At 43.1% G+C, this 24,699-nt stretch overlaps 2 protein-coding genes across 4 annotated transcripts; one reads left to right on the top strand and one right to left on the bottom strand.

The window, feature by feature from the left end:
* The first annotated feature begins 2,022 nt into the window (after nucleotides 1-2,022).
* Nucleotides 2,023-7,249, top strand: mrps25 (mitochondrial ribosomal protein S25). Of its 2 annotated transcripts, none has more exons than XM_014134839.2 (4): nucleotides 2,023-2,254; nucleotides 5,835-5,941; nucleotides 6,153-6,240; nucleotides 6,970-7,249. In XM_014134839.2, exons 1-4 carry the CDS (start codon nucleotides 2,121-2,123, stop codon nucleotides 7,157-7,159), a joined length of 519 nt encoding a protein of 172 aa, XP_013990314.2. In that variant the 5' UTR covers nucleotides 2,023-2,120; the 3' UTR covers nucleotides 7,160-7,249. The 2 variants fall into 2 exon arrangements, with proteins under 2 accessions (XP_013990314.2, XP_045549004.1); XM_045693048.1 differs by lacking the exon at nucleotides 5,835-5,941 and adding an exon at nucleotides 5,686-5,783 and having other exon boundaries at nucleotides 2,024-2,254.
* Nucleotides 7,250-9,120: 1,871 nt separating this feature from the next.
* rbsn (rabenosyn, RAB effector) lies at nucleotides 9,121-24,643 on the bottom strand. 2 transcript variants are annotated; one of them, XM_014134838.2, is made up of 13 exons: nucleotides 24,465-24,643; nucleotides 23,513-23,797; nucleotides 23,256-23,390; nucleotides 22,908-23,008; nucleotides 22,586-22,631; nucleotides 22,327-22,449; nucleotides 21,858-22,129; nucleotides 21,716-21,786; nucleotides 21,518-21,604; nucleotides 11,565-11,667; nucleotides 11,265-11,369; nucleotides 10,844-11,107; nucleotides 9,121-10,700 (listed from the first exon to the last, which is right to left on the bottom strand). In XM_014134838.2, exons 2-13 carry the CDS (start codon nucleotides 23,736-23,738, stop codon nucleotides 9,885-9,887), a joined length of 2,349 nt encoding a protein of 782 aa, XP_013990313.2. In that variant the 5' UTR covers nucleotides 23,739-23,797; nucleotides 24,465-24,643; the 3' UTR covers nucleotides 9,121-9,884. The 2 variants fall into 2 exon arrangements, with proteins under 2 accessions (XP_013990313.2, XP_013990311.2); XM_014134836.2 differs by having other exon boundaries at nucleotides 22,288-22,449.
* Nucleotides 24,644-24,699: the final 56 nt, after the last annotated feature.

A 24,699-nucleotide genomic window follows, 5' to 3' on the forward strand; every position in this document is an offset into this window, starting at 1 on the left:
ACTTCACCTTTCACACACTAACCAATGAGCCTAGTAACTTGATGTTTTCTGAAGGTTATTGTAGGCAGACATATATTCTACCTCTTAACTTGACAGTGAAGACAACAATTTGATTCCTGTATCACAGCATTCCCTCTCAGGCCACTGGAACAGCAGTTATCAGTGTAATAAACATATCTTCATATATTTAAAAGGTATGTGCTTTTATTATGAATTTTTTGACACTACTCCGGAACACGGATGCCATCGCAGCAGGAGAGGATCCTATTGGATATATCTTTCCAGGGTTGAGGACGATGAGAGTGGTTGAGAGGAAGAAGGCAGCCGTTCTGGTTGAAACTGATAGCACATCAGAAGAAGATAAGAGCACAGACGCGGATGAAGGAAGGATGGCGGCGGCGGATGTGGAACATGGATCGGATGGCGGTGGAAGGAAGAATGGACCTCTGTCCAAAAGAATGGGAAAAGAAGCAAAGTTGGGATGGGAAAGAAGACACTTAGTGTTGATAATACCTCATATCTGGTGGGAGTCTGGTTTCTGGGAGAATTGGAGCCCGAATTGTCAACTCTGTTGGTGGAGAGAGGTATGGGTAAAGTGGAGTTTGGTGAGGGTCACGAGGAGTGGGCTGGTCTTGATTTTTTGTGTTTCTGCTGGAAGTGTGTGTTGCTTATCAGGTGAATTGATTACCATGCTGTGTAATGCTTTGAGCTAAAGGAAAAGTACCTTTCAAGGTGGTATTTCCAGGCCGTTGCAGTGTAAACGGTGTAGAATGGTTGAACATGGGCCTCCCAAGTGGTGAAGCGGTCTAAGGCACAGCATCGCAGTGCAAGAGGTGTCACTACAGACCCGGGTTCGATTCCGGGCTGTGTCGCAGCTGGCCGCGACCGGGAGACCCACAAGGTGCCGCGCAATTGGTCCAGCGTCGTCCGGGTTAGGGGAGGGTTTGGCCGGCCGGGATGTCCTTGTCCCATCGAGCTCTAGCGACTCCTTGTGGTGGACCGGGGGCATGCCCGCTGACTTCGGTCGCCAGTTGTACAGTGTTTCCTCCGACACATTGGTGCGGCTGGCTTCCGGGTTAAGCGAGCAGTGCAGGGTCGTGTTTCGGAGAATGCCTGGCTCTCGACCTTCGACCTCTCCCGAGTTCGCAGCGATGGGACAAGACTGTAACTACCAATTGGATATCACGAAATTGGTTGGACATGTAGAGTTTCTGCAGGCAGAAGAATCCAAGATGTGGAAGTTGTGGCAAAGAAGCTGTGAAGTGTTGCAACTGTGGTGGAAAGCATGTAGCTACATCTTTGGAGTGCCTGATGAGCGTGAAAGAGAATTTCAGGGCCGTCCAGAGCATTCCACATGCAGAGGCTGTCAAAAGGTGGAGGGAACGAAAGGTACTCATATGAATTCCATGGTGTTGAATAGGCCTTCAATGCATGCTGCATAGTTGTCTTCCCACCAGCAGGATCCAGCGATGTTAAGTTCAAAGAAGGTGGACTTTGTTGATTATTTTTGGCAATGGTGATCAAGGGTACGGCTAAAGTGGAGGGAAAGTCTAGGAAGATGGACATTATTGTGGATACGGCAGAGTAGATCCTGGGAGTAAAATATTTTTCAGGGTAGGAGTTAGATGATGCGCTGTGACAAGCAGTGATACCCTCTCAGGCCCCAGAGCCTGAGGAGGGAGCTATGGAAGATTGATAAAATGAGGGATTGGGTATAGATCACCATATTGAGTTTCCCTTTTAACCCCCGTACAGTTGGTGGCGGTAATGCACCCTAAACATTGGCTGCCAACTGCCGTTAAACACCACTGAAGAAGAAGACTAACCTTTGGTTTCCACTAGTTATCACAGTCACAAAGTCGAATTGGCTTTGTCACAAAACAATCATGAAAACAAACGTTAGTTTTTGGTCTTAATTTAAGGTCAGGGTTAGCAGCATGGTTAAGGTTAGGTTTAAAATCAAAGTTTAGAAATAGGCAGGGTTTATGACTTTCTGGCTGTGGTAACTAGTAAAGGGCCTTAAACTTTACGCATATAGTTTACGTCATCAAAGAGCGCCTAACTGGAGCGCTGTGTGTCTTTTCCAATTCCAAATTATAACGTGAAAATAAAGACTAAAAATGCCTATGAAAGGAAGATTCCCCATTAGACGAACGCTGGAGTATCTCCAGAAAGGAGAAGTTGTATTGAAAAACAGAGTAAAGATTTTGACAGTAAATTACAACACACATGGACAGCTCAGCGACGGAGCAAGGTCAGTTTGTTATCCTAGCTAGTTAACCTAGCTGTTGGATGTCTTTCAATGCAGAGAGCAATGATATTTCAAAATGATATTTATGTTTCATTGTTAGAATTGTACAGATATGCAATATAAATTGAACCAGTAGTTGCCGAGTTAACAGTGCGTTCAAGACAACTGGGAGCTCAGACTGGGAAAATCGTTTAAAACGGTCATCCGACTGAATTCCAAGTCGGAAACTCGGGCATCTTTCTACAATTCCGACTTTCTGATATGGATCGAGATAGTTGCCAAAAGGTTGAATTTAGGTATCGTAAAAAAAGCGTGAAACGTAAACGTAAAATTTGATCTGTTTTACGACTATTAGATGGGATAATCTAAAATTCAAAGGTCTCCTCTCCCAAGATACTCATGCTAGTCCCTGTATTATCAGTATCAATATTTGTATAGAGAAGTGAGGGGATGGTGATTCAAACCGTAGAATAAACTTTAAAGTTACTGAAGTTAAATAGTCTCCCTCTCTCTTTATGTTTCTCTCTCCCTTCACTGTAGGGGACAGTAATTCATACCGTAGCTCTATTGGAGTTAAGGAGTCTGAAGTTTTTACACAAGTTGAAGCTGGCTTGACGCTGGGCTGAGGGTGTAAACATTGGCATGGATGTTGCTCTCTTTCTTACTAGTCACAGCGACATAATAATTAGGGCTACTAGTAGGGTTGCAAAATTCCAGGAACTTTCAATAAATTCCCTGGTTTTCCAGAAAACCTGGTTGGATGCTACTGGATTTACTGCTTATTCCCGCTTGATTCTGGGAATTTATTTACATTTTATTTAACTAGGCAAGTCAGTTAAGAACAAATTCTTATTTACAATGGCGGCCTACCAAAAGGCAAAAGACCTGCAGAGAAAGGGGGCTGGCATTAAACAAATAAAACATAAATAACCTATAAATATAGGACAAAACACACATCACGACAAGAGAGACAACACTGCATAAAGAGAGACCTAAGACGACAACATAGCAAGGCAGCAACACATGACAACAACATGGTAGCAGCTCAAAAAAATGGTACAAACATTTTGGGCACAGACAACAGCACAAAGGGCAAGAAGGTAGAGACAACAATACATCACAAAAAGCAGCCACAACTGTCAGTACGAGTGTCCGTGATTGAGTCTTTGAATATCTTTCAACAGTAATACAATCAAGGCACGGCATAGTACAGGGAGAGCTCTGCAGTGCTGATTTATGACATCTGAATGTGCATCAGATGGCAACAAGATCATATTATACAGCAATTTCATCAGGTAACATGAATACAAAGCCAGCGAGAGGTGGTTAGAATAGGATGGGAGGCCAAAAGTCTGAAACCAATAGAGAGTCAGAGTCCCTCCAACCAGGGAAACCTCCAACCAGGATTTCTGGAAAACCCAGGTCATTTATTAAAGGTTCCTGTAATTCTGCAACCCTAGCTACTAGTCACAGCTACATAATAGTTAGGGCTACTAGTCACAGCTACATAATAGTTAGGGCTACTAGTCACAGCTACATAATAGTTAGGGCTACTAGTCACAGCTACATAATAGTTAGGGCTACTAGTCACAGCTACATAATAGTTAGGGCTACTAGTCACAGCTACATAATAGTTAGGGCTACTAGTCACAGCTACATAATAGTTAGGGCTACTAGTCACCGCTACATAATAGTGAACCGAATGTAGCTAGTCGAAGTTAGCTAGTCAATCAAGCAACGTGCCTAGTTAAATAAAGGTTAAAAAAAAATAATAATTAAACTCTAGCCCAGGCATTAGTTGCTTTGCAGCTCCCAGTTTCATTTCCAAAATAAAAGTCTAGAGCTTGTTTTAGAACTACATTCAATAACGACGTTATACCAGTAGATGAAGTAGTATAGTCTTGGCCTTCAGCAAATTACTTGTGTGAGAATTATAAAGGCACAGAAGAGCCTTGTCTTGAATAACTGCCTGAGCTGCAAAATAGAAAGTTAATATGATTTAGGCTGTCCTGAGCGAAATAGCCAAGGGGTCCCAAATGGTTAAGACTATTATTATTGCCAAATCTGTTTTCCCCATCAGCCACTGCATGTGCTTCTTCAACTATTTTGTTTAACATTTATTTAGAGGCCTGTGAGCTAGGGTCTCTTTTTAAGTGGAGCCTTATAATAAAAAGTTATAAAACACAAATAGAGTTCTACAATTATTCTGCAAGGCACCAGTACCCAAAATGATAGCCTAAATTGCAATGCCTACAAGTTGAAGGACAATTTTTTTTTGGGGGGGGGGATAGGCCTAAATTAAACATTGAATTATTAAAGTGGTAGGCTAAAGAACTTGAGAATTTAGCTAATGTTGAATACTCACATGGATTTCAATAAACAAATGGGTAAAACTGTTCTATTCTCTTTGATTTAGTTCCTATCGCAATTCACAAATGACTGAATGGATGACATGCTGACTGAACTGAATGACGGATGAATTAAATGTCGTAATGATGAGTTGCACGTGTCATGCTCTACACTTTATTTGGCTAATAGGCCTCCAGAAGGGCATTTTCTGAGGGTGAGGGGTGCTTTTCTGAAGGCACATGGAGATCACAAGCGCTTCAACTGGGAATAGCCTATACAGAGACTACCTAAGACAACCGCAACAGAGTTATTGTAAAGTGTGGGAATAAGCTAATGGCAGACTTTGCCTACGTTTAACCTCTCCCTTGTTCATTTCAACGTCCATATGTACATGACCTGATTCATATAAATCATGTCAAATTGTTTTAAATTCATATTAACCCCTCCTACAGAATATGCTTTGGCAAGATTGAGTGATTTGAAATAAAAATATTCTATAAAAAATATATTTTGAGAGTCCAGTGGTCATACATAATTGATAGATTCACGAAACAGCTATTATTATTGTTTCATTATTCCTGGTATATTCTACCGGTTCTGATTCATTATTCCTGGTATATTCTACCGGTTCTGATTCATTATTCCTGGTATATTCTACCGGTTCTGATTCATTATTCCTGGTATATTCTACCGGTTCTGATTCATTATTCCTGGTAGATACTACTGGTTAATGCATACTGTGTTGTGCTTGTTCGCGTAGCACTCCTCACAGGGCATTTGGTGTATGTTTTTTGTTTGTTTGTTGGTGACATGAAACTGACAAAACCTTAAGTTATTATTGTACGTCAGAATTGCTGCACAAGATTTGTTCAAGCCTAAAATGTTAGGCCGTAATCGTAACATGGCGTTTGTATGTTCACAGATTTTCTGCATGGCTTTTCTTATGATCCTAACAATTTACCTACGGATTTTCTTACGATCCTAGTGATGCGTACGTTCAATATTTTGGCAGGTATCTCACTCCATATTCCGACCTGAAGATCACTCTGTCAACGACTTGACCTCGTTTCTTTTTGAATTCCCAGTTGTCCTGAAAGCACAAACTGTCCATGTGACAACGAGTTGTTCAGCATTAGCAAGACGCCCTGGATCAGAGCTATAACCCAGTGGTCAGGATCTGTGAGTGAGTTGGTACAGCCTGGTTGGCCATCATGCATCTTCTCTTTTTCTGCAGAAAATTTGTGTTCTTCAATGTTCCACAAATTCAGTACAAAAATCCTTGGGTTCAAATTATGATGTTTAAGAACATGACACCATCGCCATTTCTAAAGTTCTACCTAGGTGGGTCCAATTCTGTACTTACTATGATTGATAGAAACTTTAACTATGCCTCTATTTTACATATTTGTGCATCTGTCATTACTGCATAAAGTCTGATTTTATCAAGTCTATTAGACCTATGTTTTGTTTTGAAGTCTGACATGGTATATCCTTAAAATTAGAATATAATTTGTACATTAATAGGACCTCTGTGTCCATCTCTTCCATATAGATGATGGAGAGCAGGTGTTGGTGGATGTGGAGGGGAAGGACCATAAACAAATCACCCAACATGTCAAGACTATTCTTGGCAAGACCGAGTAAGTACTGATAGTACCATAACCTCCGATACCCATTCTCATCACAGCCCACTGCTTGATTTGGTTCTATAACAGGGATGTATTCATTAGTCGAATTCCATTTCAAAACGTTTGGTCTGTCACAAAACGTTTTGCAACAGAAACTGTTTACTCTAGGAATCAAACGAAGCGAACAAAACAAAAAGGGGTGGGACCTACCTGCATTTGTCCAATAGAAACTCGTTTTCATATGCAAAACGTTTTGTAACAGAATCTGACTAATGAATACATCCCAGAAGTGTAGATGTGTAGGCCTCCCTGGGTTGCAGCAGTCTGTTTGGCATGACAACCCCAAATGATTTGGCTAAGCTAAAGCATAAACAGACTGGTCCTCAGGCAAGATGCCAGTGAATAAGCCACTGACAGTAGCCTAATGTCAAGAGTAATGTTTAAAGGTCCACTGCAGACATTTTTATCTCGTTATCAAATCATTGCTGGGTAACAATTAAAGTACCTTAGAAAGGTTTGAAACTCTCCCACCAAAACGGGCTGAAATTTCAGGCGATCTTGTCAAACAACTCTTACACTAAAAGGGCATTATCGTTTTCACAGAATTATTCCAACCTCAGTGTGGAAATATACACAACACAGGAAACTCACATTTGACTGCACTAGCCGTTACTCTTGTCTAAGTGTATAATACAATATTACTGGTCAATTTGTCTTCCCCTCTATTCTCTCTCCTTACAGTGAGGTCCTGCAGGCTGAGGCTTTAGCCAGGATGGAGGCTGCTAACCCAGCCAACTTTGGGCCCAAGAAGTACTGTCTGAAGGAGTGTATCTGTGAGGTGGAGGGCCAGGTTCCCTGCCCTGGCACCACACCGCTGCCCAAGGAGATGACTGGGAAATACCGTGCACAGATGGCAGCCGCACAGGACTGAGACTGGACAGCAATACTACTATATCAAATATGTTTCACTGGAAACACTGTAGATTTGTTTTTGTACATTAAAGGAAATATTTCGATTTTATGTCATTGGTTGTAAATACGGATAATTGAGACTGATGATTTAATTAATCTGAAGCAGATTCTAGTTCAAGTGTGTTGAGTTGATGCATAATATTTGCAACACACTCACATCCTGTAATGTCGATGAATGAAAATACCACCGTTCCAATTGGTCATGTCTTTAATTAGTGTTGAGTGATCGAGCCTCAATAGCTGTGTTTATACAGGCAGCCCAATTCTGAAATTTGTTTCAATAATTGGTCTTTTGTCACTCAGATCTGATGTGATTAGTCAAAAAGACCAATTAGTGGGGGGGGGAATCTGAATTGAGCTGCCTGTGTAAACAGAGCCAGTGACAACTAAAGGTAAACAGGCAACATTATGAAAAAGCGCAACAGTTCGTTAACATTTGCCACAAATTGTTTCAAAAGGTTCTGTTTAGCTACAACACAGTTGAGTACATGAGACTACAGCGAACAATACTGCTTTAGTTCAACTTAATATCAAGTACTGGTGTATACTTTAAGGCAAGGAAATTAGTACTTGGATACAACATCAAAGTACTTCAACAGTTTGTGATAATACTAGGTAGCGTTGAATCGGTTTAGTGTTTTTTCATTACCTATGAGAAATCAGAATCCAAAGAGGCAAACAAATATTAAATCTTACATCTGAAGTTTTGCCAAGACCTTATGAATACAGAGTAGAAGGCTAATGCCATTACAGATGGAGCATTCTGGGTAAATTAACCTATTATTCTGTGCCTCGGACCTAAACATCTCCATTGCAACAACGGTGTTATGTGTTAATTGGTAAGTGCTGTTAAGAGAGACTTGGTTGAATCAGTTGCATAATAAATACACACTGAAGTTAAGTTGGCATATGAGAAAGTAAACGATGTTTGCAGGGTAAAAAAGTAAGTTCAGAGCAGGACAGATTCTGACCCTGCCATCATTGGTGCACTAAAAGGGAAAACACAGGGTTAGAACTAGTGTCTCCACTGTGTTGGGAGGAGAAAACAGCACAGGGAGAGAGACTAGGACAAAATCATAATTGAAAGACTAGCCTACTTTGGACCACTGCAGAAGTGTCTCAGTGATATCATGCACACTCACTGAAAACAAATGAATCTATCCTGCGCTTCAACTTAGTCATTCAATCGACATAACCAGCTAACAGAAGGAGTCCCTGAAAGCAAAGCAGGATTTGAAAACAGTTTTTTTTTTTGGTGTCGCTCACCATGGCTTAATGTTTTGTTCAGCAACATTCTCTTTCTAGCGGTCACTGGACCCCCAGGGATGACAGAGAAAAGATGTCTTAACGGCAATGGGTCCCATACAAACTCAAACATACATGTGAAGATCTGATAGACAAAATGTAGCAGTAACAAGTTAGTCATGCTTAGTATTCAGGTGCCGACGACAGCTGTCATTCCAAACTCTTCAGAGTGAACTTTTTTGTTCAAGAAGACCATAACATTTCCAAAAACTTTGCGACCTTCAAGGCAACCCTGGTTCTACATAAGGTATCGGTATTGAATAGCAGGACTACAGATGTCAGGCCTCTGTTACCCAAATATGACCCCTTGGATCCTGCCTTCTGTGGCTGACTATGCACAACTGTCTGGAAGTGATGACTTACTCTGCCCTTGTGCTTCTTCTTACCATACAGATAGAATTACAAAAACAACAGGGCTCCTAAATGAGGCCTTCATAGAGTGTGAGTGTTATTAGTATGTACAAGAGTGAAGAAATGAATGTAAATGCATCTCCTTTTAGTGCTAGACTGCATAACCCTGAGCAGGGTCTCAATAGACTAGTTTTGCTTTCTCTCCTTGTCTCCTCTCCTTGACCCTGCACTTACATGGTAGGATGATAAGGATCGGCAAATAAATTATGCTAGGTGCTGTCACCTGTGCAGTTCATTCACATCAATACAGATGAAGGAAAGGGACAAGGAGAGGAAGTATAGACTATTGAGATGCGGCCCTGGGTCTAAAGGGGGAATGGGGGGTGGTTCCTTCACAAATGTTTTAACCCACCTAACACTGACCTTAACCAACCCAGAATCAATGAGATCATTGGCCATTTAAAGCTGGAATCCTTAGCGGTGAAACTGCCACGTCTGTTTGCGATATTACAACAACAAAGACGTTACTTCAAACAAACACTTTTTTCATTGGACATCATTGCACGCGAGAACCAGTGGAGGCTGGTGGGAGGAGCTATAGAAGGATGGGCTCATTGTAATTGCTGGAATGGAATAAATGGTATGTTATCAAACACACAGAACATATGGAAACCACGTTTGACTCCGTTCCAATTATTCCATTCCGACCATTACAATAAGCCTGTCCTCCTATAGCTTCCCCCACCAGCCTCCTCTGGATATAACAGCAGAGTATGTACTACAAACAGTTTTTATCATGATGCTGGATGCTCATCTCCTCCGTTTGAAAAACAAAACAAAAACAAAAACAATAAATGCACCTGGGGCGACCAGAGGCGCGGTTTCACCTTTTGCGGATCCCAGCTTTAAAGGGAACTACTGTAGAGTCTCAGGATTAGCTTCTAGCCCTGGGTGGGCAGCCCTGTTGTAAGTATCAGGTGATGGCATGGAGGATGGGAAAAGTAGAGACGGAGGAGGTGGTGTCTCTGTCAGTGTGTCTTACTCTTCTGTTCCTGCAGGGTGCGCTGCAGCTCTCTCAGGTTCTCTGACAGCAGCTCCACCTCATCTAGCCTCCCGTTGAGCTTGGCATCGAAGATGTACGCCCGAATGTTATCGATCTGCTGAAGCAGCAACTCCTCCTCGATCAGGTCAACGTCCGGCATCGCCGCCTCACCCTCCTCTTCAAAGGGATTGGTCGAGGCTCCCGGCGGGGTACCCCCAGAAGCCTCTTTAAAAGGGTTACCTTCATCGTTCTCCTCCTCCTCTTCGAAAGGGTTGCCTGTGGCGCCCTCAGCCTGCCCTTGCACCCCGCCCTCCTCAAACGGGTTGTACTCCTTCTTCCCGTTAGCTACCTCCTTGTGCTCCTTCTGGATCTCCTCGGAGAACGGGTTGGACGGATCCTCCTCCACAGGGGTGGAGTCTTCCTCCTCAAAGGGGTTGAGGGAGGCGCTGTTCTGTCCCTCTACATCTCCCCCCAGCCGCGGGGGCGACTCCTCATCCTGGTCTGTCAGGGCAGGGAAGGCCCTCATGGACGGGGGGCTCCTCTCTGCTTTAGGGGTCAACTCTTCCTCCTCGTTCTCTTCCTCCCCCTCCCTATGGAGGATCCCTGTATCAGTTAGGTTCAGTGAGCCCTGCCAGGTGTATGTGGCCTGGGTGGATCCTGGGGCTTGGCTCTGAGCCCTGTGCTTCATCTTCCCCCTCTCCCTGTCCTCCAGGCGCTGCAGCTCCTGTTGTAGGCTCTCCTCCAGGGCCAGTCTCTGAGACAGAGTGATGGCCAGGTGGGTCTGCTGCTGGTCGTACTCATCCTGGAGAACACACAGTTCAACAAATCACACCCTAGTCCCTATACAGTGCACTATTTCTGACCAGAACCCTGTTACGGTCCATTGCATTGTAATCGCAGTACATATAGCAGCTACATTTTGTAACATTATGTAGGTTTCCCCACCTGCAGCTGCCTGAGGTTCTCCTCCAGCATGGCCACCTCGTCATGCCTCTGGGCGGCCTTGGCCTGCCGCAGGAACGACCGGATATTCTCTATCTGCTGCAGCATGGGGTCCTCCAGCTCCCCGTGGGTGTGGAGGGTGTCTGAGGAGGGCAGCCAGCCTCCAGCTTTGGTCATGCGGGGGACTCTGGGGGCCTGGGGAGGCTCCCCGTTGGTGCTAGAGGCCGGGCGGTTCTTCTCAGAGTCCTGCCTTCTCTTCTGGGCAGCCTGGCAGGAAGATAGTAAAGCTGTCTCTAAAAGCGTACCTTCCTATATAGTACACTACTTATAAAAGCATTTGCTTTTAGCTTCCCTGGTATCAGACATCAGACCCTTTTTGGAGTATCATTATTGGGTCTTTAGTTTAAACAATAAGCAGCCTCACCAGTCTTTCCTGGGCGAGCCTCTTCTCCTGCTCCTGCTTCTGCTTCATCTTCAGCTCCTCATACTTGTCCTTAGTGGGCAGAGACATCAGACCCAGCAACTTCTCCTGCAGGAGGGGGGAAGGATAGGGAGATGGATGGAGAGAAAGAGAGAAAAGGGTTGAGAAAGAGAGGGAGGTGTTTGAATGTGTTGTGTAATGAGCTATTATTCTGGGGAAAGTGACTAATCATTCACTCTTCACCACACCATTCAGCTTATCCATAGTTGCTCTTTATGTACAGTAGTGTACCCTCTGTCTCACCTGGACGAACAGTGTGGCTGTGTATCTGACCATCCTCTGCAGCTGGAGATTCTTTGGATGGGGCTGTGGCTCCTCCTTCATTCCCAGTGTTAAGATCCTCTTACTGACAGAAATACATAGAGAATGTTACAAGAATATGGTTATTTAGCAGACACTTTTATTCAAACTACAGTTGGGCCAAACTACAGTTGGGCCAACATATATATATACACACAAAAGTAGGTGGACACCCCTTCAAATTAGTGGATTCAGCTATTTCAGCCACACCCATTGCTGACAGGTAGGGTTATAAAGGGTCTGAAACTTTGGGAATTTTGCTTAAATTCTTCTTCTTCAAAAAAAAGTTTGCTTAGAACAGTAAACCTTTTTTGTGGGATACACATAAGGCACTTCTAGGTCTTGTGGCATACTGTGGTTAAACTATCCCCAATTCAATGGAATTGCAACCCTCTACCTGCACAGTGCATTCTTCCATCACATGTACAACTGATTCTCAAGATCTTGCACACTAATGAGATGCTATTGGGCCCACACTACTATACGGTCTGAGTCAAGGACTACATGCTTTCTGGTAAGTTTTGATTACAATACTGGCAGGAGTGAATATATTTTATATGACATTTTTTGTTAACTAGTAAATAGTAGCCTACAGCAAAGTGTGTTTAAATCATTTCTAACTTGTTAACAATTTATGCTAGTTAGTTTTTGCTACCATGTGAGTTTTAGCTTGCTTGAGGCTGCTAACTAAGGAGTGTTAATTCACCTGTTTCCATACATGTTTCATTTTAAAACATTTATCTTATCTTACAAAGGAGTTGTTTAATCTAACTGCTTAACTATTTATCTGAACATGGAATTGTATTTGGTTTTATTTACTCCTTTTTTTCTAATCTTTACAGGAAAATGCCACGGGCACTATCTGATGTGTGGAGACATTTCACTTCAGCTAATGTAGAAGGAAAAGTGTACATTTGTAAATACTGTGCCAAATCATGTGTGAAGAATGCAACAAACATGCAGAATCATCTGGCCAAGTGCATAAACTTCCCTCAGTGCTCACAAGCAGCAACCTCTGACAAAAGTCCCTCTACTTTCTATTCGAGGTGAAAATGATGAATCAGACACCTTATCGATAGTAACAGCTCATGGTCTTCCTGGAATCAGAAGTTTTTTTGACTCAATAGAGGAACGTAGTCAGAGAAATGCTGATGAACATCTTGCTCGAGCTGTGTATGCAACATAGGCAATGTGTATTGGAAGAGATTTCTGAATGTTCTTTGCCCAGCATACACCCCTCCAACCAGACATGCCATATCTACTTATTTGCTGGATGCAGAGTTCAAGTGAAGATCAAGCAAATCATACAGAAAGCAGACTATTGCAATCATCTCTGATGGGTGGTTGAATGTTTGTGGGCAAGGAATAATTAACTACATCATCTCCAACCCTCAAACAGTATTCTACAAGAGCACAGACACAAGGGACAACAGACACACCGGTCTCTACATTGCAGATGAGCTTGAAGGCAGTCATCAATGACCTTGGACCACAGAAGGCATTTCCTACCCTCACATCACACCCATTGACTGTGCTGCTCATGCACTGAATCTGCTCCTCAAGGACATCATGGCACTGAAAACAATGGATACACTACACTCTACAAGAGAGCCAAGGAAATGGTTAGGTATGTGAAGGGTCATCAAGTTATAGTAGCAATCTACCTCACCAAACAAAGTGAGAAGAATAAGAGCACCACATTGAAGCTTGCCCAGCAACACCCGTTGGGGTGGTGTTGTCATCATGTTTGACAGTCTCCTGGAGGGGAAGGAGTCTCTCCAAGAAATGGCCATATCACACAGCCCCATCAAGAGGATCCTCCTGGATGATGTATTTTGGGAGAGAGTGGTAAGCAGCCTGAAACCTATTGCAGTAGCCATTGCACGGATTGAGGGAGACAATGCCATCCTGTCTGATGTTCAGACTCTGCTTGCAGATGTAAGAGAAGAAATCCGTACTGCCCTGCCCACTTCACTGTTGCTCTAAACAGAGGAAACTGCAGTTCTGAAATACATCAAAAAGCGTGAAGACTTCTGCCTGAAGACCATACACGCCACAGCGTACATGTTGGACCCCAAGTATGGAGCAGAGATCAACAAGGCCTATGGTGTCATCACTACTGTGTCTCGCCACCTTGGCCTGGATGAGGGCAATGTTCTTGGCAGTCTGGCGAAGTACACTTCCAAGCAAGGGCTTTGGGATGGAGATGCAATATGGCAGTCGTGCCAATCATATCTCATCAGCCACCAACATCAGCCACCTCAGAGCGCAACTGGTCCTTGTTCGGGAACACACACACACACACACACACACACACACACACACACACACACACACACACACACAGACCAATACAAAGGTTGAAAAATTGGTGGCCATCTGGGCAAATGAGGCTTTTTGAGCCTGACAACGAGCCATCCTCAACAAGATTGGAAAGTGACAGTGAAGATGAGGCCTCAGAGTCTCATGTTCAAGAGGTGGACATTGACGAGGTCCAGGGAGAAGACATGGAAGCCTGAGAGAAAGACAACCAAAGCATTCGTTTCTAGATTATCATTTTACAGATGTTTGTTGAAAACAATATTCCCTTTCAACTCCAAATCGATCCCCCTCCAGAGTACAGGCCTCATTCCTTCGACGATAAACACGAATCCGACCATCACCCCTGGTGAGACAAAACCACGACTCGTCAGTGAAGAGCACTTTTTGCCAGTCCTGTCTGGTCCAGCGACGGTGGGTTTGTGCCCATAGGCGACGTTGTTGCCAGTGATGTCTGGTGAGGACCTGCCTTACAACAGGCCTACAAGCCCTCAGTCCAGCCTCTCTCAGCCTATTGCGGACAGTCTGAGCACTGATGGAGGGATTGTGCATTCCTGGTGTAATTCGGGCAGTTGTTGTTGCCATCCTGTACCTGTCCCGCAGGTGTGATGTTTGGATGTACCGATCCTGTGCAGGTGTTGTTACACGTGGTCTGCCACTGCGAGGACGATCAGCTGTCCGTCCTGTGTCCCTGTAGAGCTCTCTTAGGCGTCTCACAGTACAGACATTGCAATTTATTGCCCTGGCCACATCTGCAGTCCTCATGCCTCCTTGCAGCATGCCTAAGGCACGTTCACGCAGATGAGCTGTGAGCCTGGGCATCTTTCATTTTGTGTTTTTCAGAGTCAGTAGAAAGGCCTCTTTAGTGTCCTAAGTTTTCATAACTGTGACCTTAATTGCCTACCGTCTGTAAGGTGTTAGTGTCTTTATGACCGTTCCACAGGTGCATGTTGATTAATTGTTTATGGTTCATTGAACAAGCATGGGAAACAGTGTTTAAACCCTTTACAATGAAGATCTGTAAAGTTCTTTGGATTTTTACAAATTATATTTGAAAAGACAGGGTCCTGAAAAAGGGACATTTCTTTTTTTGCTGAGTTTATAAGTGGCAATAGGCTCAAGTGATGCAAATCAGTGAAACGACTATCAAACTCAGATAAGATGCTCTGGACTTGCTCCACGTAACGTGCACTGTCAAGCTGTGCTGCATCCTTGCCCTGACGTTCAAGTTCTGAATGCATGTGTTGAAAGAAGTGCAGGTCCTTATGTTGCAGCTTTCTTGTGAGCAGTTGTAGTTTGCATTTAAAAGTGTTCACAGAGCTGATCATGTTGATTGCATGTTCGCCTTTTCCTAGCAGCTCTACATTCAGTTCATTATGCATGCAAGTTAGGTCAGTGAGAAAAGATAAATCCAGGAGGCACTGTGTCCTCTAGCTGTGCATATACTGCATGCTTGGAGACCTTGAGAAACTCCTTGATTTCAGGCAACAACTCACTGAATCTCCCTAAATATGTACCTCGGCTCAGCCATCGCACATCCGTGTGTAGCAGCAGGTCTGTGTGCTCCGCTTCAGTCTCTTCTAAGTGAGCGTGAAATAACTTCCGCCGTAGCCTTCTTGCTCGAATAGAACACACAATCGCAACATCCATCACCTCTTTCATGTTTAACATCTCCCCGCACAAAGCTTGCTGATGAACTACACAGTGAAAACGAAGTCCCGTTTGCACAATGCAACGAACCCACTAATGCGGCCTACCATAGCGGGAGCCCCATCGGTAGTAATGGAAACAAGCTTACAAAAGGGCAGTTGGAATTTGTTAGCAAACGCCATAAAAGCTCGAAAAATATCTTTGCCCCTTTATGTCCTTTCAGTGGCAAAATGGCGAGTAGTTCCTCCTTTGTAGTTCCTCCTTTGTACTCATGTTGTCAAAAACCATTCTGATGAAAATGCATAACTGTGCCACATCTACCATATCTGTGGACTCGTCAAACTGGAGGGAACAACACTCGCAGTTGTCAATATCCTTCTTCAGTTGATCCTCGAGGTTCTCCGCTATTCCCTCACATCTTGTCACCGTATTTCTAGACAACTGAATGTCATTGATGGAAGCCATCATTTCAGTCTTATTCTTAGAATCCCCAAACAGAGAGTCTGCAGCCTCGATAAATGCTTCCTTCATCTCCCCAACTTTGAACAACTTTTTATGCTTAGCAAGAACGTGACTCACACGATAAGATGCTATGGTTGCCGCCTTCGCTTCGGTCACTGGCCTTGTGAAAATTGACTGCTGCACTGCCAGTTGATTTTTTTTTAGTTCTTGTACCTTTCTTCTTCGTAATTCAGTCTTTGCTGGAAAATCTATTTCCTGGGTTTTGTGTGTGGTTTTAAAATGTTGTTCTGTTACCTTTCTTTGGGATAGCGATGCTATTATGGCAGATGAGACACATTTTTAGTTTGACATGACAAAAATAATCATCCTCCCATTCTTGTGGAAATTATACAATTGATGTTTTTTGTATCGTTCCTTTCACTCATTATTGCTGCTGTCTACCACACAACTTAAGAACAATTTAAGAACGAATCTGACTACAAAGTTAGCTAGCTAGCTACCTACCTGGCATCACCGTTACCTCGACTTGGAGTTGGCGGGCGGCATCTGACCACGCTAACTAGGCATACGTCAATAAGTGGGCAGGGACTGGTCATATTTTATGTAAATCACGTGACTTTTCAGACATGGCTATGAATGGAGGACTGTCAAATGTTAATACAGAAAGAGATTATAGAAATTGATTTGTGGGGCTGAATTTTAGTAGATGTATAATCATCTCACAATCGACTGGCAAGCATGCCGCGATCGACCAGTAGATCGCGATCGACTGGTTGGGCACCCCTGTTCTAGACGATTCTGTGCTTCCAACTTTGTGGCAACAGTTTGAGGAAGACAATTTCCTGTTTCAGCATGACAATGCCACCGTGCACAAAGACAAAATGGTTTGTCAAGATCGGTGTGGAAGAACCACACCTTGACTGGCCTGTACAGAGCCCTGACCTCAACCCCATCGAACATCTATGGGATAAATTGGAACGCTGACTGCGAGCCAGGCTTAATTGCCCAACGTCAGTGCCCGACCTCATTAATGCTCGTGGCTGAATGGAAGTCCCTGCAGCAACGTCCCAACATCTAGTGGAAAGCCTTCCTAGAAGAGTGGAAGCTGTTATAGCAGCAAAGGGGGAACCAACTCCATATTAAATTCCCATGATTTTGGAATGAGATGTTCGACGAGCAGGTGTCCACATACTTTTGGTCATGTAGTGTATGATGAAATCGAATATCATGATATTTGACTGACTCTATATTGTGAAGTGCAAGACTACACTCTATTTGAAGTTTACAAGTCAAAACTGTTATCAGTTAGGCTGTATCAATATGTTGAAAATGAAGTCTAAATGAATGAACTAAGCCTTATATTTTCCCCATATTAAGATTATTTAATGTGACTATAATAGGGCTTGGCGATATGGCCAAAATATCATATCATGGTATTTTTCTAATTTTTGACGCCATTTTATGTTTTTTGATTAATGAAAGCCCTACATTTGCTTTATGAGTAGTGTGACCCTAGGGTGGCAACACATACATTCTAAATGATTTTAATGGGTCTTTCTCCATTCGGATTGTTTTATACTGTTCAATTCAACCTAAAATAATTTCCTGCATTTCCATCAATTTCTACATTTCCTGCACTCACTTGAGATCATTTCCACACTGCCACGATATGGGCAAAAAAAACAAGGCCTTATTTTTAACCAAATGTTGCAATTGCGATTTAGATCAAAACACTTGGGTGAACTTTTGGAATCATGGAAATAGAATGTTTATTCTAATTATATAGTTAGAATATAAATAATAGTGGGCACTTTGAATACAGTGTTGTTTGACATGACAACGAATGAAAATTCCATGGACGAGTTATTGTGACAGGGTAGGAACCAAAGTGATATTCAGTATTTCCTAGGGGCCCCGATAATCTTTGGCTACATTCATGTAGCCAACATATTCATGCCTCGCCTATTCCTCTTTGATTTAGAAGATACTGTTGCACAAACAACATACTGATTTAAGCCTCCACAAGCACTGGTATCAGGCTTAGCTAGCTACATTTGCTCTGACTCAGTACTTTTATTAGCTAGTTAGCTAGCCAGCTAACACGATTTAGTGTCTTTCAAAATGTCTCAATACTGCCCCCGAGCCTCAACAGGTTACTGTTGAGGCTCGGGGCCAGTATTGAGACATTTTGAAAAAAATATGTGCCCATTTTTAACTGCCTCCTACACCAACTCAGAAGCTAGGATATGCATATTATTAACACATTCGGATAGAAAACACTCTGAATTTTCTAAAACAGTTTGAATGGTGTCTGTAAGTATAACAAAACTCATATTGCAGGCAAAAACCTGTGAAAAATAGATTAAAAAAAAATTGAATTTTGTGACTGTACTATTTAGTGTCATTGTTTTATAGATACCATAGTGAGAAAGGATTCATTTCGCAACACCTACGGCTTCCACTAGATGTCAACGATCTTTATAAAGTTGTTTGAAGCGTCTATGATGAACAGAGACCGGATGGCAATGAAGAGAAGTTGACCTCCCTGGGATGTCGTCACTTCATTATTGGCTGCACCTGCGCAATCATGTGATGCGATACATTTTTCAAAGACGTTTTTCAAGACACAGGAGAGGTCGGGTTGAAACATTACTGATGTTTCACGTTAAAAATGGCTCTAAAGATTGATGCTAAACAACGTTTGACATGTTTGAACAATGTAAATAGATTATTTTTTTACTTTTCGCCGTGAATCCCCCCGCGCTACTTTTTTAGTAGCCTACCGAGCGCTAACAACATGGAACAACTTGGAGTTATTTGGACATCAATTATGAACTTTGTCAAAAGAAACCACATTTGTAGTGGACCTGGGATTTCTAGAAGTGCCAATGGATGAAGATAATCAAAGGTAAGGGAATATTGACAATAGTAATTTTGATATTACATGGTTACATATGGTGCTAACCTGTATAGCCTAGCCTATTGTTCTTAGCACAGCACCCGGTTTATTGCAAATTGTGATTTCCCAGTAAAGTTATTTTGAAATCTGGCATTGCAGTAGCATTTACGAAATGTTAAACTATGAATATTTGAATGACAATAATATAATTTACCAATGTTATCGAATAGTAATTTTGTGATTTGTAACGTTGTTCACCGGAAGCATTTGAGAGAAAAAAATCTGATTTTCACCGCTTCGGTAAAATGCTGTTTTTGGATATAAATATCAACTTGATGGAACAAAAAATGCATGTATTGTGTAACATAATGTCTTAGGAGTGTCATCTGAGGAAGATTGTCAAAGGTTGGTGTATAATTCTAGCTGGTTATCCGCTTATGGTGACGCCTGTGTTTGAATTGACAAAACATTACACACAGCTATTTTCAATGTACTCTCCTAACATAACCTAACTTTATGCTTTCGCCGTAAAGCCTCTTTGAAATCGGACAATGTGGTTGGATTTAGGAGATGTTTATCTTTCAAATTGTGAGAAATAGTTGATTGTTTGAGAAATTGAAATTATTAGATTCTTGCAGTTTTTGAATTTCCCGCCGTGGTCTCTTGACAATGAATCCCGATATCGGGATAAGATCCCCAACAGGTTTTTAACTTGCTAAGAAAATACAAAATAGCTGTTTGCAGATGTAAGAAACACAAACTAATATTGTAATTATAGAACGCTTGTGGATTTATATTAAGATCAAAGTGGAAACAATATCGTTGTCATCAACATTGTTGCATGTGCTGCATTGACCATGCAGACTGAACGAAAGTGTCTGGTGGTCAAGCAACAACAAATGCGCTCCTTGAGTGACAGGGGGTGGGACTAGGTCTGTGTGGAAAGCGTCATGGAGAGAGAGAGCGGAGGGGGATAACTCAAGTAGCGGAGTAAACTATACAAATGGACGTTACACACGACGGCGTATCACATTTAACAAACCAAACATTCAAATACCCTTATAGAAGGTAACCCAAAACGGTCGGTGCATCCATACCGGAATAGAGTAAAATACGGTATACCGCCCAGCCCGAGACTATAATATCGTAAATAAGCAAAAAAATTGCAGTCTGGAATCTAATCATTAATGGCGCAAAGCGATTATATACACTACCGTTCAAAAGTTTAGGGTCACTTAGAAATGTCCTAGTTTTTGAAGGAAAAGCACATTTTTTTGGTCCATTAAAATAACATCAAATTGATCAGAAATACAGTGTAGAGATTGTTAATGTTGTAAATGACTATTGTAGCTGGAAATGGCTGATTTTAATGGAATATCTACATAGGCATACAGAGGCCCATTATCAGCAACCGTCACTCCTGTGTTCCAATGGCAGCTAATCGAAGTTTATCAAGGCTAACTGATCATTAGAAAACCCTTTTGTAAAATATGTTTTAGAGTGGGAGGCCCCGGTGCACAACTGAGCAAGAGGACAAGTACATTAGTGTCTAGTTTGAGAAATAGACACCTCACAAGTCCTCAACTGGCAGCTTCATTAAATAGTACACGCAAAACACCTGTCTCAACGTCAACAGTGAAGAGGTGACTCTGGGATGTGGGCCTTCTAGGCAGAGTTCCTCCGTCCAGCTCGTTCTTTTTCCCATTTTAATATTTTATTTTTATTGGCCAGTCTGAGATATGGCTTTTTCTTTGCAACTCTGCCTAGAAGGCCTGCATACTGGAGTCGCCTCTTCACTGTTGACGTTGAGACAGGTGTTTTGCTATTTAATGAAGCTGCCAGTTCTCAAACTAGACACTAATGTACTTGTCCTCTTGCTCAGTTGTGCACCGGGGCCTCCCACTATTTCTATTCTGGTTAGAGCCAGTTTGCAGTGTTCTGTGAAGGGAGTAGTACACCGTGTTGTACGAGATGTTCAGTTTCTTGGCAATATCTCGCATGGAATAGCCTTCGTTTCTCAGAACAAGAATAGACTGATCAGTTTCAGAAGAAAGGTCTTTGTTTCTGGCCATTTTGAGCCTGTAATTGAATCCACAAATGCAGATGCTCCAGATACTCAACTAGTCTAAAGGCCAGTTCTATTGCTTCTTTAAATCAGAACAACAGTTTTCAGCTGTGCTAACATATTTTACAAAAGGGTTTTCTAATGATCAGTTAGCCTTGATAAACTTCGATTAGCTGCCATTGGAACACAGGAGTGATGGTTGCTGATAATGGGCCTCTGTAGGCCTATGTAGATATTCCATTAAAATCAGCCATTTCCAGCTACAATAGTAATTTACAACATTAACAATGTCTACACTGTATTTCTGATCAATTTGATGTTATTTTAAATGGACAAAAAAATTGCTTATCTTTCAAAAACAAGGAAATGTCTAAGTGACCCCAAACTTTTGAACGGTAGTGTAGGATATCGCGATATTTAGAGTAGCATATCATAAAAGAGGTGTCCCTCAAATATCGGCAACCCTACATACACGTAACACATTCTGTATATAGTATGTACCTCAGTGCATCGATGAGTTCGTAGTATTTCTGGACTTCCATTCTCAGTCCACCAGCCGTGTCCAGGTTATAGGTGGTCTCTCCAGCACTGTGAGAAGTTAAAGTTTGACCAAACAGAACCACAGCCACATACATCTCTGGTAAAATGTAGTACACTATATAGGGAACAAGGTGTCATTTCAGACAGACTACGTCTTACTTAAGAGACTCAGCCATTCTGATGTACTCTGGAGCTCTCTCGTCCACCTTGTCCATGCACTGCCTCAGCCTCTGGAAGGTAGACAGGAGGATGAATGGTGAATGACAGCAAGCTCACTACACAGTGAACAACAGTGTGTTACCTCATAGAGCTTGACGATGTCAGGCACGTGGTCCTTCTCCTCCAGTTTCTGCTGTCTCCTCATCAAGGTGTCCATGCAGTGGCAGCAGCAACGGATCCTCTCGTCGTCCTTCTCTTCCAGCATGGAGGTGACACTGCTCAGGCTGCTGATGCTGCCTCTCCTGGAGCCCATTCCGCTGACGCTGCCCCCACCGCCCCCTGTTGGAGGGGACTGAGACTGGCCCGGGCTGCCTGGAACACTCAGGGCCTCCCGTGTCCCACTGGTCAGCTTGTCTGGAGAGAAGAGAACTGGTTGGTGAGTCACTAAGCAAGAACAATGCATTAACTAACTAATTCTGAGAAACACTGATGTCACTGTTGATTTTCTGGTTAAATATGGGTGTAATATTGCTGTGTGTGTGTGTGTGTGTGTGTATATACAGTGTACTCACAAGCCAAAGGCAGGGGCACAAACTCCATGCACTTCTTACACATGATGGAGCCACAGAGACGGCAGTGGTGTCGTCTGTTCCGGAGGTTGAACTTGTTCCCGCAGTCGGGACAGAACGGGACATCAGAGTCGCTCACCCACGACACAACAGACTTCTCAATCGCTGGAGAGAGGAGCGGATTTTCAGCCGTTCAAATTCACACATGGAGGAGCTGTACTCAATAAGAACAAATGTGGGTCCTGTATAATGTGATAATGAAAAACAAAATATACTGCAATATGGCCCCCTCTCAACTCACCTCTAATCTTGCCTGCATCTATGTTCATCCTGTCAAATGAGGTCAGCTGAAACACAAGACAGGATACCTGGGATAGGATAAAGTAATCCTTCTAACCCCCCCTTAAAAGATTTAGATGCACTATTGTAAAGTGGTTGTTCCACTGGATATTATAAGGTGAATGCACCAATTTGTAAGTCGCTCTGGATAAGAGCGTCTGCTAAATGACTTAAATGTAAATGTAAATGTCCTGACAGTAAGGGTGTGTAACTGCTACTGTATGTGTCAAACCCACATCGACAAACCAAAGGGGGAAACGACTTGTGATTATTTGTGTGCTCACTTTCTCCAGCCTGATAATTAGCTTGTTGATCTCGATGACGTAGTGGTCGATCCTGGCAGCTCTGTGCTTCTTGAAGAAGTCCAGATGACTTCTGGTGGCTCCTACGGAGGAGAAGAGGGGACACCATCAGACTGTATGGAAGCAGTCTCTAAAACTAGAGACCATAACAATGCAACACTCTTAGTTACAATTCAGGTGAGATGATGCAGTAGCATGCAATGACCAGACCAATAAATATCTTGTTAACTGTGGAATGTTTGAGCAGCAGATGCAAAGCCCTTTACCACACCACCCCACCACTTTGCTCTTCTCCCAGTTTCCCCAAAAGGCACCCTGACCCAGTCTCACCCAGCTCCTGAGGCTCCCACATGTAGGGGTCCACTCCACCATAGTAGAAGGACTCATAGCTGTCCGTCTCTGGCTTGTCCTCTCCATCCCTCTTCAGCAGCTTGTCTTTGGCTTTCTTAGCCTTCTGGACTAGACCTGCAGCCAACAGGATGACAGTAGTGATTACTTCAAGGAAGTGGGCAAGGCTACCCTATGAGACTCACTCTTGGGTCATTATTAGCTGACCTAAATGGAAAGACAAGCATTAACAGACTCACTCTTGAGCTGTCCCCTGACATGCCTGTCATCCCCAGAGTGTTCCTCCTCATAGTGCTCCTGCAGCTGGTAGAATGACTGCAGGTCCTTCAGGCAAAGCGGGCACAGGAAGCCCTCCTTCACCTCCCCTGTGCCCTCGAAGGGGGGCATGTAGCTGGAGGCCATGTTGATGGGGTGGGGTGGGTGCAGGGTGGTAGCAGTGACACCCACGGTGTGCCCCTGTCTCATGCCACGCCCAACTGGGTGTGACGCCCACCCCTCATCTGCGTTATACACCAGGAGAAAGCCTGAGGCAGAAACGGACAGCTTGAAGCAGTAGAGGGGTCAAGGGTTCTGACAATAACATACTGGGGCATATTACGCCGATTCTGTTGTAAAACATTTCTTAAACGGAAGCAAATGGAACGAAATGGGGAGGGACCTACCTGAATTTGTCCAATATTAACTATCGTTTTAGTTGCACTGTTTGGACTAATGATTACACCCTAGGTAAGAAGTCCAGACCGTTGTTTATGGAAGTCATGGTTTACTGAATGACAACCCTAAAATCATCCAGCAAGACTAGTCAGGTGACATGGACATAACGGTCTTTGATCATTGAACGCTTACTACTCACGTAAATCCTATGCATGGCTAAATGTATACCGTGTTAGAAATAATAAAGTTAGCTAGCTAACAACGAGAGCAGTAGGCTGTGTTTACATTGTCAATAGGGAGGGAAATCATTTGAGTAGAACTAGCCAGTCCAGACAGACAGATATATAACCAGCCAGCTGGCTGGCTACTGAACAATTCACACACATAAAGCAACCATGGGGGGAAAAAAACTAGCTAGCGACTAAGTTAGCAAAAGGCTAACGAGATAGCTATAGTTCTGGTTCTGACGTTTCGCCAGTACCAAGCTCACACCGTTTCCAATGACACAAACAATCCAAAACAGATTGATTTACTTACAGATCGCAATGTAAGTCTGCTAACGGTGTAGTTTATGTATGAATATTTGACAGCTCGTTGCTAATCTCCAGCTGCAACGCTCTCTCCACGGGTGAAAAGTTAGCAGTCTAGTCCACCGAGCTACAAAAAGACGGTCTCGTCACACACTTAATGTGGTACCGTCAATGGTCTAGTCATGTGATTAGCATACAGCCGAGACGGGGTGTGAGAATGGACAAAAAGCACGTTGAAGCCA

This window comes from Salmo salar, chromosome ssa13 (assembly GCF_905237065.1).
Source record: "Salmo salar chromosome ssa13, Ssal_v3.1, whole genome shotgun sequence".
Lineage (NCBI taxonomy): Eukaryota > Metazoa > Chordata > Actinopteri > Salmoniformes > Salmonidae > Salmo > Salmo salar.